Source organism: Brienomyrus brachyistius, chromosome 22 (assembly GCF_023856365.1).
Source record: "Brienomyrus brachyistius isolate T26 chromosome 22, BBRACH_0.4, whole genome shotgun sequence".
In the NCBI taxonomy this organism is placed as follows: Eukaryota; Metazoa; Chordata; class Actinopteri; order Osteoglossiformes; family Mormyridae; genus Brienomyrus; species Brienomyrus brachyistius.
The window spans coordinates 2,774,484-2,789,948 of record NC_064554.1 but is presented as its reverse complement, the minus strand read 5'-3'; the positions used below and the strand labels follow the sequence as shown (position 1 = coordinate 2,789,948).

Here is a 15,465-nt window from a genome sequence, read left to right as displayed (position 1 = left end):
TACAAACAATAATAGACAGGACAATAAATAGACAACACACAATTCCACAGTTGTTGGTATTTGCATGCTAGTGGTTAAATTGCTCTAAATGACAAGGTGTGGGATAATCGTTTGAGAACATTGTGTAAAACTGGGGGGTAAATTATGTATTAGTAGTGTACAATTTTCAAGTCGGCTAGTTGAATTCAAATTCAAGCAGCCCGAACATTCCAGTATGCTGTAGTAAATTGGTGATGAACCACCCGTGGCACACTGATTATGCAGGTTGTTTCTGTGAACTTTGACCCACAATGCCCTTCTGTCCTTGGAAGAGGTGACTCGTGAGGCATCGTCTTCCTTGTTTTCCCCTGAGAAGGTGTTTTCCTATGACTCCACACTTTGGCCACTAGGCCGTATTGCAGCTTGCTTTTGGTGCATTTTCCTTGCTGGGATCTCTCTGCAGAGCTGCACCAGCACTGTCGTTTAGGCCACAAGGCCCCGAAAGAACCACAACCACTCCTGAAAACCAGCTGACCCATGTATCAGCATGGAAATGGTTTCAGCTGGGCTGCTATCGGTCTAATGCAGATTTACGCATTCTTCTTTAGGTCCACCACATTTTCCCTCCTTGAACCCATGAGCAGAGTCATCCTACATTCACACAGGTAGGAAGACTGGTAAAATAGACATGTTGATCAGTCGTGTCAATTTTATGCCATTTCAGTAGCACGGTTAGTGATGGTGTCATGTAATATGTAAATGTAATAATGCACAATTCGCAAAGCATTATGTTGTCTTAGTATCTCTTCATGTTGTTAAACACCATTTTTAACATGGTGAGTCTCATATCCACTGTGGATCTGGAGTTCAGGAGCCCAGAAAGGACTATTAAAAGGTGTTGCTTATTGTCACAAAACAGTATGCACATATTAGAATAGTTAAACATCCCTATCAATGGAAAATATGGTTAATCGTTGTTATTTTCTTTGTTACTGGGCAGACTTGGTAGGTATGTTCAGTGATTGGCTCTACAGAGAGAACCAATGAGAGTGTAGGGGGAGGAGTCAGACTATTACTGCACCCCAGCAGTTTTGTGCAATGGAACATTTACGTTTGTTCATATCAGTTAAATTTGATTATCTATCCTCCTTCATTAAAAATCCAAGAGATGCTTTTCAGCTTTGTCTAATTTACTGTTCATAATTTTCATTGAATCAACTGGATCCTGTTATTAAATACACTCATTAACTGGGTTGAATGGAACAGTCAATGCATCGTGTCTATTTTAAGCATGATATATATAACTATGGTTTTTATCTGAAATATACACTGGAAATGGAATGAATTTGAGTAGGTTTGTTTTACTTTAAAACAAAGTTGTAGAATGGAAGACATTATCAGTAAGAGATCGCCCCCTGGTGCAAGTACATATCAACTACATCTCACCTCTCTTGCTGATTCATCTTCCCCTCTGGAGTGTGTGCTAAATCGGTGGTGGTGAACCTTTTCTTCTCCCCTCAAGGTGAAGCATGAATGTGGCCATAGCAGAAGAACCCCAGAAGAAAGTCTTCAGGGCCAGAAAAACGATGAAATTAAGCGACCGGCAGCAGCTGGAGTCTCTCCACAACATTCGGTCGTCTCCTTCCAACACACCCCCACCAGTGAACGGCAAGCACTCCGAGGGGGGTCAGACGGAGGCCGAGAACGACAAGGAGAACCGGGAGGGCGTGGCTTCCGGCTCGGACTCTTCTGTCTCTGTGGCCCTGACTTCGGCGCCATCCCCGGTGGCCGGGGCTGAAGGAAAAACGGAGGATGCTGAAGCAGAGACCGTGGGGGTTGGTGGGAAGGAGAACAACAGATCGAAGGATAAGAGCGACACTGAAAATGAGGTGTGTTGGGAGGGGTGAGGTGTCAGAATAACACTGTCGGAGAGTTGAGATGAGTTCATGCGCTTCTGAATGTGGACTGCAAACGTTTGTTCACTGCCTAAATGTTGGAATTTCTTTCCAGGATAATGGTTCTAAAACAGAAACCAGCCCCCCGCTGGCTGATGAGCTCGAACAAGCTGGCAGTGATGCACCCCTCAAGATCTCTGAGGACGCCTGCGGGGGAGCAGAGGGAACAGCAGGGGGCGACACCAGGCTTAAGCCGACAGGCAGCATGGAGACAGATTTGAATAGTGGCACCCCCATGCAGCCGCAGTCCCCGCTTGCCCCTGGAAACATCACCTCCTCCCCTTCTCTGTCTCCATCCCATGCCCCTGAGTCTGACCAGGAGGTAAAGGAAGGGTTTCTTGTCCTGAGTGAAGAGGAGGAGAGCCAGGGAGAGAAGGAAGATGGAGATAAAGGGGAACAAGATGAAGACAAGATGGAGATGGACAGTAAAGGAGTTGAAGGGGAAAATTCAGAAGTTTCTGCCAAGTCTTCTCTGGCCCCCATTACAGCATCCCCACTTGGAGAGAGAGGTAGTTGTCATGAGGGATCTGTCTAGCCTGTGAGCTGCTTTGGTGCGCTGGGAGTCAGCTTACTTTGGTTCTTTATGGTCAACTATAAAAGTGAGAATAAAAGGCACATGAAGTAAACTGTAAGCACATATAATCAGAATGGGTCCTCATTTATTCCACTTATTAATAATAATCATAAATAAGATGTAGCCATTTTGGTCTGGTTACCTGCCATCCAACTGAAAAACGATGTGACAATGAGCTTATTTGTTTAATAGGAGCATACAGAGTAACTGTTAAGGTACTGTGAGCTAAATATACCTGTGCTCTGTGAGTAAAGCAGCGATTGTGTTGTAAAGGCTGCCGTCAGCTGATCGTTAATAGTAGAGCTGGATGTGATGTCATGTGACTCATCAGACGGAGAGGAGAGCTCAGGCTCTGCGCGGAAGCGAGCGAGATCCACGGAGAGTGGAGGAGAGCAGGATGGAGGGGGTGTGGCAGAGGAGAGTGAGGAGAAGAAAGCCCGGGTGGAGGGGGAGGAGCTGGAGGCCCAGCTAGAGCTGAAGATCAGCGGGAAGCCGGGAAGCCGGCAGCGCCTGGAGAAGGTGAGCACAAGCGCAGAGCCTGAAAGGGGTCAAAAAGGGGCGAGGCAGTGAAGAGGTTTTCCAGGTTCAGTCTTCCGTATGGTGCCCTCCCTCTTCTACGTCCTTTTTGTTCCGTTAATCACTTATGCCAATCGAGTCGGCTGTGAGAGCCCCCCCTTACTCCGCCTATATGCTGCCCCACCTGTCCACAGGTGGTACAGCACCTGGTAGCGGAGCAGCTCCGAGTTCTGCAACTCACCGTTTTCGACCGGAGCCTGCAGGAGCTGCGAGAGCGGGTGGATCGCATCGACTGTGCCACCAAGCACCAGCACTCTCTCAACACTCTGCAGGTACACTCCCACGCAACACCTGAACCCCGCCCCACTACGGTGAGCCTTGTAAAGTAAGCCCGTGTCTGCATTCCTCTTCCAGGCCAAGATCGCACGACTCACCAAGAAATTCGGAGCTGCCAACCAAGCGAAGGATAGCACCAGTAAATCTCAGGAGGTGAGTGGATGGGAGCGAAGGTCCCAGACGCTGACGTTCCACCGGGGGAACTATAAAACACACAGAGGTCCTTTAAATAAAATATATCTGTGATATAATTTTCATAAAGCTTCACTGGAGAGCTGTGTGGCATTTTTACTACGGACACCAAACATCTTTTAGTGAGTTTTTTTTTTTTTCTTTTTAGTTTTTTTTTTTTTTTTTTAAGATTTCAGACCCGAGCTTCACACTCTTGTCAGCAGATCTAACATATAAGGTGCCAGTCAAACAGACCTCCATTCTTTTTTTCTCAGGCGGCCCCTCCCCCTGCAGCTACTGCTACCATGGCAACCACACCCACCTCCAGCACAGCCCCTACCTGCCGGTAAGGGCCCCTTTTACATTTACATTTACAGTATTTGGCAGACGCCCTTAGCCAGAGCGACTTACATAAGTGCTTTAAGACGCTGCGATGAATTTTTCCAATGCTAGCTCAATAAGGACCCAAGCTATGAATACCATCTATCCGAACACTGTTGAGAAAGTGCAACAATTTTTTTATTTTTTTTTGTACACATACACACACACACACACACGGAAAAGAGCTGAGTAAGAATACAGAGTACTACTTCAGGTATTTCTGAAAAAGGAAAGTTTTGAGTTGTCGCTTGAAGATAGCCAAGGTTTCCGCTGTTCGGACATCAAGGGGGGGAGTTCATTCCACCAACTAGGTTTCGCACCATGGTGTCTGGATAATATATGGTTAATACAATAAAGGAACTAGGCACCTGTTTTGTTAGTTTTATTTTTAACTAGTTAATTGTTAGGTTGGTCATCCAGGGTGTTGAAGAAACAAAGGGCTTAATATCTGACTGCTAGGACTGAGAAGCAGTTTAGACTTTGTGCTTTTTAAAGCTGGTCTTTCTTTTTTGGTGGGGTTACAGCAGCTCTGTTGGTAACACTGTCAGATCACACCTCCAGGGTTGAGGGGGGCAGTTCCTACCTCCACTGTGTGCGCGTGTATGTATGTGCGTGTGTGTGCGTGTTTTTGTGTTATATTTCTATCATTGTGAGGTCCCACTTACGAAATACACCGTCAGAGTGAGGTCCTAACCTCGGGTCTCAAACTAAATTGTGTCTAGAGGCTACTGACAGTTTCTCACTGACCTTCACCTTGTCTGTAATGACCAGATGTCTGCCATTAGATCTAATGTTTACTCAAGTAAGTCTGCTACTGGATTTAACTTATTACACACACATTAAAGAAAATCTGGAGAAAAAAATACAAAGTATAGTAAGCATATGAAAATCATATTCTTAAACGTATTTGTTATTGACATGATATCCTTTGGAATATGCAGGCTAAATGTACTTGAAGTATCTAATCAAACATACTACCATTGTGGTAAATCAGTATTATTACTACTGAATGAAAAGCAGTGCTGTCCAGTTAAAGTATGAAAATACAGGTTTTGAAATGAACACTCTCAAACGTGAAGAGGCATAAAGGCCCCTTAACTGACTGCACCTTTCAAATCATACATTGTATGGCCGTTGCTAAGAAACAGGGTGGAGCGTGGGGCCAGGGTAGGAGTAAATGCCTGCAACTTTACTGAACGTGCTTGTATGCCGATAAGACCCGAAACATCACAACTTCATCAAAAACTGCGGCAGGTGAGCTTTTATGTTTTTCTTTGCCTTGTGAATTAAATGTGTTCATGTGTATTATACACTCACTGGCCACTTTATTAGGTACACCTTGCTAGTACCGGGTTGGACCCCCTTTTGCCTTCAGAACTGCCTTAATCCTTCGTGGCATAGATTCAACAAGGTACTGGAAACATTCCTCAGAGATATTGATCCATATTTACATGATAGCATCACGCAGTTGCTGCAGATTTGTCGGCTGCACATCCATGATGCGAATCCCCGTTCCACCACATCCCAAAGGTGCTCTATTGGATTGAGATTTGGTGACTGTGGAGGCCTTTCGAGTACAGTGAACTCATTGTCATGTTCAAGAAACCAGTCTGAGATGATTCGAGCTTTATGACATGGTACATTATCCTGCTGGAAGTAGCCATCAGAAGATGGGTACACTGTGGTCATAAAGGGATGGACATGGTCAGCAACAATACTCAGGTAGGCTGTGGCATTGCAACGATGATCAATTAATACTAAGGGGCCCAAAGTGTGCCAAGAAAATGTCCCCCACACCATTACACCACCACCACCAGCAGCCTGAACCGTTGATACAAGGCAGGATGGATCCACGCTTTCATGCTGTTGACGCCAAAGTCTGACCCTACCATCCGAATGTCGCAGCAGAAATCGAGACTCATCAGAGAAGGCAACATTTTTCCAATCTTCTATTATCCAATTTCGGTGAGCCTGTGCGAATTGTAGCCTCAGTTTCCTGTTCTTTGCTGACAGGAGTGGCACCCGGTGTGGTCTTCTGCTGCTGTAGCCCATCTGCCTCAAGGTTCGACGTGTTGTGCATTCGGAGATGCTCTTCTGCATACCTTGGTTGTAACGAGTGGTTATTTTGGTTACTGTTGCCTTTCTATCAGCTTGAACCACTCTGGCCATTCTCCTCTGACTGCATCAACAAGGCATTTTCGCCCACAGAACTGCCGCTCACTGGATGTTTTCCCTTTTTCGGACCATTCTCTGTAAACCCTAGAGATGGTTGTGCGTGACAATCCCAGAAGATCAGCAGTTTCTGCAATACTCAGATCAGCCCGTCTGGCACCAACAACCATGCCACATTCAAAGTCACTTAAATCACCTTTCTTCCCCATTCTGAAGCTCGGTTTGAATTGCAGCAGTTCGTCTTGACCATGTCAACATGCCTAAATGCATTGAGTTGCCACCATGTGATTGGCTGATCAGTAATTTGCGTCAACAAGCAGTTGGACGGGTGTGCCTAATAAAGTGGCTGGTGAGTGTATATTAATATACTAAATATTGATGTTTGTCTGTATGTGCTGGTGTGTATGTGTGTGCGTGTAATTTAATATATAGCTGTATGGTTGTCCCCTGACTTGTTCTCTAGGCTGCCTAGGATAGGTTGCAGGCCACTCGTGACTTTGTACAAGATATGCGGTTAGGGAATGGAGGGATTTGTGTATTTTTCTATATAAAATATGGTTGTCAAATGCGCTAATGTATTATTCATTGCAATTAATTAAAAATATTTAATGCATTAAAATAAATGAACAGAATTATTGCAGTTGATCTGTGACATGGATGCAGCAATTCTTGTCCAAGCCAGAGACAATAGATCTTGGCAACCAACGTCATGGCACAGTGCATTATAGGGCAACCAACATCATTGCGCATTGTGGGGCAACCAACATTATCGCACAGTGCATTGTGGGGCAGAACCACCATAATGTGTAGCCATGAAGCAAAATAAACTGGCCAACTCGTCTCCGCACTATTCATTGTGATGTGCGATGTTTGTAGGCATGTTTCAAATTTCAGAAAGAAAAGGGATTGTATAGATACAAACTCCTACCTATGCTATATTGAAAAATATCGGATGCATGGACGTTTTGAAATCCCAAAAGAGGAATTGATTTGTGACCCCGAAGCCTTACCTCCCCTCACAATTCTCGATATTTTTAGTTATATTTTGTGTAGTGTGAGTGCCTTTACCGCTGCACAATTGCATAATTTTAAATCATTAGAAGAAAAATTCTGAAAAAAGTAACTGTAAATACAACTTACTAGTCTTGACATGTAATCTGGATGATGTCATATGAAAGAAGAGTAAGCTTTATTACACCATATTAAGCTGTTACATGAATATTTTTTATTATTTTTATACTTTCTTGATTTATACTTCATTATACCTGATTAATATGCGATTAATCGTGATTAATTTGTTGCAAAATGTGCGATTGATTAGTTTTTTGGTCGATTTAACAGCCCCAATATGTATTGCAAAACTGGAATATATAGCAAGCGTTGTAAACACTTACGGATGTTTTCATCTAGACATCTATCCATTATCAAATTGTTATACCATTCGCGATTACAGGTGGCCTGTCCCCGGCAGCCTAGGGCACAAGGCTGGGGACAAACCCATTGCAGTTAACATTTTGCAATAGTTAAAATTCTAGTCAAAGTAAATGCTCATCATATTAATCACTAACCATCACTAATGTAAAAAGACGTTTTTCATATCAGTAATTGAGTTAATTTAGAAATACATGTTTTGCTATCAAAATTTGACATTCTTGATGTTAAGCCAGATTGTTAAAAATTAATTTAAAACTTGTTAAATGTGTGTGACTTTATGTATTCATTCAGTCAAAATGCTTACTGAATGTGTTTGTCACTTTAGGTCAATGTCAGAAAAAAATCTGAAATGGAATGCGTCGTCGCTAATATTTTAGATGAAAACACACACAGAAATTCGTCAGACACCAGAGACACATCAGAACATGGTGCAGATCATGATTTGGCGGAAGAATCTGAAGAGTCTGTCTCCAGCATGTCTGAATACCAAGCATCCGACGATAAGTCTGACTCTTCATCAGAATGTTTTGATCGTGACTGTACTACTTTGAACTCTCACCCACCTACAGCTGGACACTTTAGTAAAAAATCAGTATCTCTACAGCAAACTAGCACAACAAAGAAATTGGACAAAAGACACTATTGTGTTTATTGTCATAAATCAAATACAAAAATAGCTCGTCATCTTGAAAGATGGCATTCAAATGAGGCAGACGTGGCCCATGCTTTGAGCTTTAGAAAAGGTTCAAACTCTAGAAGGAAATTGCTTGAACAGCTTCGCAGCAAAGGTGACTACTGCCATAACATCAGAGTTCTCAAAGAGGGCTGTGGTGAACTTGTCACTTGGAAACAGCCTTCAACCAGTGCATCTGCTAATGATTACCTTCCCTGTCAGCACTGTCTTGGTTTTGTCTTGAAGAAGGACCTTTGGAAACATGAATGTTCATGCCGACTTAAGGTAGAGTCCATGTCTTGTATAAAAAAGCAAGTACAGGCAGCATCTGTGTTTCTTCTTCCTTTACAAGATGATGAAGATGATGAAGAGTACAAAAAAATACTACTGAAGATGCAACCTGATGACATTTCTAATCATGCCAGAAGTGATGCATTAATATGTAAATATGGGAAAATGCTTTATGTGCATAGTCAAGATGCACAGCGTGCATACATTGGTCAAAAAATGCGACAACTTGCAAGGTTAGTCATGGCAGTAGGTCAACTTGAAAGTAGAGTGAAAAAACTTCGGGATTTAATTGTGCCATCCAGATTCAGACTCGTCATTGAGGGTGTCAAAAAAGTGAGTGGATTTAATGCTGCTAAAAAGAAGTCTACAGTACCATCTTTGGTGCGCAAACTTGGATATTCCTTGAAGAAATGTGCTGAGATTGTAGTGGGTGAAGCTTTGCTGGCAGAAGACAAAGAAACAGAAGAAAGAGCAAAGAGCTTTATCAAGCTTCACGAGGCACAGTGGAGAGCTTGTCTGTCTAGCCATGCCATCTCCTCCCTTCATCGGAGTAAGTGGAAAAAGCTGGATATCATCCCTCTTACGGAATATGTCTCCCTTCCAGAAATTTCTAGAGAGAGACTGAGGAAAATGTAAAGCAGGAGCTAGAAAAGAACCCTAGTCCATCAGCCTGAAGGGGCTTATGTGAGACACTGCTGGTTGACGCCATACTTCATAGTAAGAGAAGAGAAGGTGAAGATGCTGAAATGCTACTAAAAATGTACGAAACTTGAAGCACTGCCCCAGTAAACGCAGATGTGTACAACAGCCTTATGAACCTGGAATCAGAAACACACATGCAAAGGAAAGTCTTTGGATGAAATGAATCTTTCAGCTGAAGGTAATACATAAGAATAGTATTTAAAATGCAGTAGTCATTTCCATAATATGCAAATGTGAATGATAGTGTAACTCAGTTAATGTCTTTGTTAACTGGCTGTCGTTTTTGATTCATTATAAGGCACATTTCTATCTGTACCCTAGAGTTTAGAGTAACAAACGATAATGATCAGATAAATCCTAGAAAAGTGCTTGCTACTGATTTGAAAAATGTTTACAGCTGTGTAAAGAAAATGCAATTTGTTGATTGTAGCTTTACAATGTTGGACAATGTTGAAAAACACTAAGCATAAAGTCTGTCATTTTACATTAAGAAACGTCTGTTTTATTACTTCCCTTGTGCACTTTTTGAAATTAATTTCACTGTGCAGAAGATAGTGACAGTGATGATGAGACTAGAGCACTAAGGCCTGGATTACATAAGGAGACAGTTTGTTTTGATGTACATTTTGCTCGGTGTCCAGTCCACCCACCAGTCAGGTAATAATAACAGCCGCCTGCACGTGCTCTGTGCATCTCCTTATCATCCAGTAGGAGGCTAAGAAGCACCATCAGGACTAAAACCTCTAGGCTGAGGAACAGCTTTAAGCGCACCCCCCCCCCCCCCCCCCCGCCCAGCACAAACATGGACATCAGCACTATGCACAGCCCAACTTTGCACTCATTGTCACACAGCGTTCCTGCTGCTCTCCTCATCTCAGACTGCACTGTCACTTTCAGCCCGCATTCTACCTTTAGTGTATATTTACTGTGTTTTTATATTTTGCTGTATTTTTCTTTATCTGTTATTTTTCATTCCGTTCTTCTGCTCTTGTACTGTGTGCCGAGACCCACGGAAACCACGTTTTGTTCCATTGCGTTGCATAGTGTGCTGATGTGTAGGAATGACAATAAACCTTTAAATCTTGAATCTGAATCTTAAAAAGCCATCCTTCAATGCAGTTTTTACCAGCTTTTTGATCTTCTTTCGGGAAAAAAAAATCTGTGTCTCTCTGTGTGTGTATGTGTATACATAGTCATATATACTTAGCCATGACTGTCGTGCTGTCCGTGGAAATTATATATATGTCTGAGTGTGTGTGAGTGTTGTTTGTTAAGACACAGAAGGTCAGATGTCTGAGTGTGTGTCCAGTACCCAAGGAGTGAAGTCTTTCAGCCAATCCTCTGTAGCTTTGGCACTGTAAATATTGAATAAGTAAGCAAAATTCATCATTTTCATATTGGGTCATTTTTGCTCCCAGATTACAATTTGTGTTATGTCACCAACCTATAATAGAAAAAACAGATAGAACCATATTTTATGTTGAGAAATATTAATGCATTTTTGGTTCTAAAATGAAATGTGTGCTAAATGTCACTGGATTGAAATTTTTCACAAGTACGCAGGCCATTGCTTATACTCTGCAGCAGACACTGTTATTGAAGTTTATTATCAATAGAACAAAGCATTTTTTTTTGGCTTTTTAGAAAAACAAAAGGTGACAAAAAGCTCGTGAACAAATGCGGATTGGTTAAACACCTGAGCAAATTTATTTCTGTTTTGAGAGTGTCAGAGTGAGCGTGATGCTTGTAAAGGCAAAATTTATATAGCCCATTTAAAAACAGTCCCAGCTGAAGTGCTGTTCAGTTAGACAAAATCAAAAGCATGTCCAATAGAGGAAAAAATACGTAACACGGTACCATGAAACAAAAACACATCTAATACAGAAATTAAGACAGAAAAGAAAATATAAAAGTAAATACAAAGATATCGGTAGTATATGTTAAAAAAACGTACGATATAGTATGACGCGGAATGTGCGAATGCATAAAAATGTGTTTCTCCTGGCTTAGCCACTGAAGCTGGGGAGGTGGAACTCCCTTATTTGGGATTACAGCAGCAAGGGGGGGGAGAGCAGAATTTCAGTTTGGATAGAGAAGATGCAGGGAGTCGTCATGTCAGCTCAGGCTGCTCAAGGAGAAACCTTAGGAAGACTAAGTGAACGATGGTTGACAGATAACTGACGTTTTTCTTTTTTAAAAGTAGTTTGAAAACTATATATTTTTATTAACGGCATGGCTTGTTCTCGGAGACGACCATATTTAGAAATGTACGCCGATTCAGGGAATTGTCTTTGTATTTATGTTTTTGCTGTTTGTCTTGAAACATAAAACTTACTCTGTACGTTTCTGAAGCCTTTTAAAATGCTATTCTTGACTGCTAATTTTATAGTTGATGCTAATGTTTCCACAAATTAAATGCTAGCATTTCATTGCGTGTGTGATTTTTTTTGTTATGATGGACCTCAGTCTTCACATGGCGACCACATGGCCCTTACTTGGATGGTTCATGACGCAGACTGGTGTTCCCATTAATGTGCTAATTTGAAGTTGCAAGTCTTGAGGTAAAAAGCCTCTTGACCCATTTTGAAAACCTGGGCCCTCCCTTGGTCAACAGTTTATCACAGTCCTCATTATGACAGAAATCCAAACGTGTGTGTGTGTGTGTGTGTGTGTGTGTGTGTGTGTGTGTGTGTGTGTGTGTGTGTGTGTGTTCGTGTTCGTGTTCGTTCTCCTCATATTTCACAGGTATTCTCATGCAGTCAAAAAGACAAAGCGTTAGGCTAACTAGTCTGTAAACTGCCCATGAAGGAGCGTATGTTTGTGTGGATTCCTCTGTGATGGACTAGCATCCCATCCAGGGTGTAGCCCAGCCTTGTGCCCAGTGCCTCCTGGGATTGGCTCCAGGTCATGGTTAGAACCAGGCGGGTCTTCATATGGGTAGCTGGGTTCCGCTGCGTGTCACTCGGTGCCTGATTCGTGCCCCATGTGAACTGGCTTGCAGCCTTAAGGACGGGATCGGCTCCTCCCCGTATAAGGGCAGTGGCGCCAAGTGTTCATGGTCCCAGAGGGCTCCCTCATCACTCTCCATACTTCCCTTACTACTCCCTATAACCAACCTCGCATCTCCCCCCCCCCCCATCAGCACCACTGTCCGGATGATGCTGGAGTCACAGAGAGGCGAGCAGCAGAACTCTGTTCCGGGTCCCGTCAGCTATGCAGGTGAGTGTGCGTGTGAATCTCAGTCACCTGATTCTTTCCCGAGAATCCTCTCCCCAGCACACAAACACCTTGTATCTCATTCTTCAACACCCTCAGGTTCCCCAAACCAACGCAAGCTGCTCCCTACTGTTACGGCCCCCACTTCCCTGGTCCGAGGCCCTGGCTGCTCCACCACGACGGCCTCCAGCACCTCTGCCCCCTCTACCTCTGTCACCAGCGCGGCGTTACCTCCTGCTCAGAATCGGCCTGCGCCACCCCCCGTGCCCAAACCTGTCCCCGCCAACCCCACGATGCCCTCGGGGATACCCAGCTCCACCCCTCAGTCTGTGTCCCTGCAGCCGCTACTCATCCAGCTCCCCCTGGCTGTGAGCGGTTCCCAGGCTGGGTCGATACCAGCTGGTCACAGCCCCGGTGTGGAACTGATCTCCATGTCGACCCTCAGTGGCGCCAACGCACTTGGCAAGGCCAAAACCAGCACTCCTGGCACCACCTATATCCTCCAGAAGACCACGGCAGCCGCCTCTTCCTCCTCCTCCGGCTTGTCGGTGACCTCCTCTGCCTCATTGCCCCAGATCTCTGTGGCTCGGGCAGCCATCTACTCAGGCGGCAGCGGCCTGATCGGTGTGCCCAGCCCTGGGGTGTCTGTTTCCTCCGCCCGCACACCTGCTCAGTGCGCCCCTGTGATCGGAGTCACGTCGGCATCGTCGCTACCACCTTCCTCAGCCCCCGCGGCAACGGGAGGCCAGACTCCCGGGCTGGCGGCTGCGGGCCCCGTCTCGGTAGCCATGATGGCCTCTAAAACAGGTAAACGCAGCTCAGAATTCCAGCCCCCCTCCTCAATCTTAGCGGGTTTCTCCCCCCTTCACTGTGGTTGCCCCTGAGTGCCCCTTATGTTGTTTCCGTTTTGTTCTATGCATCAGACGGTCAAACCACAGTCCGCACCGCCGATCCGGCCACAGCAAAGACGCCCGCGCAGGTGCAGTACCGCGTCGCTCCTCCGCCTCCCCCGACCCTTTGTGCATCTTTAACATCCCTGCTGACGTCATGCTGCTGACCATGTGACAGTAGGAGGCGTACATCTGCCTCGAGCTGAATCTCATGTTCTGTGTCTCTCTCCCCACAGGTGCCTCGGGCGAGCAGCTCCGGTGCAGTCATAGACTTGACGGAGGATGATGACGACGTCCAAGGTGAGTCTACCTCTCCTAGCGCTCCAGCCACGTTTTCTTGCTCCATCTGCCGACCTTCGCTTGTAACAGTGCTGTCTTTTTGGCAGTGACCGGGGTGAAGAGGGCCCCCATGCAGCCGGGACACCCCCCCATGACGTCACCGGCTGCCCACCGGGCTCCCGGGGCCCTGCCCAGCCTGAGTGGCGGTGCCCACTCTCAGCAAGCTGGTACACCTCTCCAGTCAAATGCTGGGGAAGTGGGTGGGGGGCGGGGGCACTGCACTGCAATGGCACTAAGTTGAGTGGGTGAGAGCATGCAGGGATGGGTCTGGTGTGCTGAGAGGAAGGACTGGTGACACAGCTGGAGATGATGGGAGCCTTGGCACAGGAAAGGGCGTGACCGTGAGACAGGTGTGACACGAAGCTGTGAGACGTCTACGTGTCCCCTACTTCAACAGTGCTGTCACCTTCCATTTCAGTGAGATCGTCTCCTCAGGGTCAAAACATGGTCAATGGACCCCAGCTGACCGTGCACCACCGTCCTCAGCAGGTATGGAGTCATCTACTCATTCCTGACTAGCAAAATCAGCCTCTAAAGTCACTCTGTTACTCAGATATATGCAGCACTGAGCAGAAGTCTTAGGCAGGGAAACAGAATGGTGACTTGCATGTTAATGTAAAGCTGATATCTATTTCAAAGTGTGCTGGCTTAACAATCCAATGTACCCATGTATTTTTTGACTTGACCACTAGCATACCACCTTTGGCTAATCGATACTTCATTGGCTTTTTACAATCAGTCTGATTTGATTGATTGAGCTGGCGATGAAATTTAACAAATACATAGAATGACTGGGATGCCCCTGAGGAGAGGCTTGGGAACCGAAGCTTCATATAGCCATCCAACAAGATATCAGTAACTTTTTGGAGAATAGTACAAATGTTAGTTTTTATTGTGTCATTCTTAATTTGCGTATGTTCTAATGTCAAATTGTGTGTGTATATTTTCCCTTTGAGTTTTGCTCTGTATTATATACGTTTCTTTTAATGGTGTTTCCACTCCATCCCTCCCAGGAATCCCACTCTAAGAAGTACACCAGTGCCACCTCGGGCCCAGCGTCCACATGTGGGGCTAGCCAAAGTGGCATCCCTGTGCTGCCCCCCCCGCCATCGCCGCCAGCCCGTCTCCCCCCAGAGGCGAGTCACACTTCCCTGCCACAGCAGCCGCAGCTGAAGTTGGCTCGCGTGCAGAGCCAGAACGGCATCGTGTTATCTTGGTCTGTGGCCGAGGTCGACCGCAGTTGCGCCCCAGTGGATAGCTACCACTTGTACGCCTACCACCAGGACGGGCCGGCCTCTCCGGCCTCGCAGTGGAAGAAGATCGGTGAGGTGAAGGCGTTGGCCCTGCCCATGGCCTGTACGCTCACCCAGTTCGTCTCTGGGTCCAAGTACTACTTCGCTGTCCGCGCCCGCGACATTTACGGCCGCTTCGGGCCATTCTGCGAGCCCCAGTGCACCGACGTCATCGCCCCGTCCTCGTCCGGCTGAGCCGTCCTGGAGTCAGCGACGTGAAGCTGGGGCGGCATAGTATTTCTAGAAAAAGTGTTTGCCCTTCACCATGCACCACCCAAGACATGAAAAGATCAGTGTTGAAACTGTTGTTTGAAAGCAAGGAGTTACTTTGCTAAATTACGCAGTTTCGTTGATTTTTAAGTTTTATTTTATATATATATATAACAAAGCTGAACATTGTAAAAAATGTCTATATGTACGTATTTTAAGTGCTGCACAGATTCAAGTGCGCAGTTAGAAAGTCAGTGACAGATGACTATTAATTTTTTACATTTTGTCTGGCAACCAGACTGCAGAAAAGGTTTCAATAAAGACATTAAACAAA

At 45.2% G+C, this 15,465-nt stretch overlaps 1 protein-coding gene across 9 annotated transcripts in view; it reads left to right on the top strand.

Moving 5' to 3' along the window:
* Positions 1–15,465, top strand: part of LOC125718284 (activating transcription factor 7-interacting protein 1-like) — a 46,554-nt gene extending 31,089 nt beyond the window's left edge. For 6 of the 9 annotated variants that reach the window (XM_048992018.1, XM_048992015.1, XM_048992013.1 and 3 more), the window contains 14 exons: positions 588–644; positions 1,502–1,868; positions 1,990–2,443; positions 2,840–3,027; positions 3,219–3,356; positions 3,439–3,513; positions 3,807–3,877; positions 12,327–12,403; positions 12,500–13,207; positions 13,324–13,379; positions 13,527–13,590; positions 13,677–13,796; positions 14,048–14,118; positions 14,643–15,465. In XM_048992018.1, coding sequence (XP_048847975.1) covers positions 1,509–1,868; positions 1,990–2,443; positions 2,840–3,027; positions 3,219–3,356; positions 3,439–3,513; positions 3,807–3,877; positions 12,327–12,403; positions 12,500–13,207; positions 13,324–13,379; positions 13,527–13,590; positions 13,677–13,796; positions 14,048–14,118; positions 14,643–15,116 — 2,856 coding nt within the window. In that variant the 5' untranslated portion in view covers positions 588–644; positions 1,502–1,508 and the 3' untranslated portion in view covers positions 15,117–15,465. Of the gene's footprint in view, positions 1–587; positions 645–1,501; positions 1,869–1,989; positions 2,444–2,839; positions 3,028–3,218; positions 3,357–3,438; positions 3,514–3,806; positions 3,878–5,054; positions 5,167–7,843; positions 11,614–12,326; positions 12,404–12,499; positions 13,208–13,323; positions 13,380–13,526; positions 13,591–13,676; positions 13,797–14,047; positions 14,119–14,642 lie in introns of those variants that run through there. The other 3 variants (XM_048992017.1, XM_048992021.1, XM_048992020.1) reach the window with 3 other exon arrangements.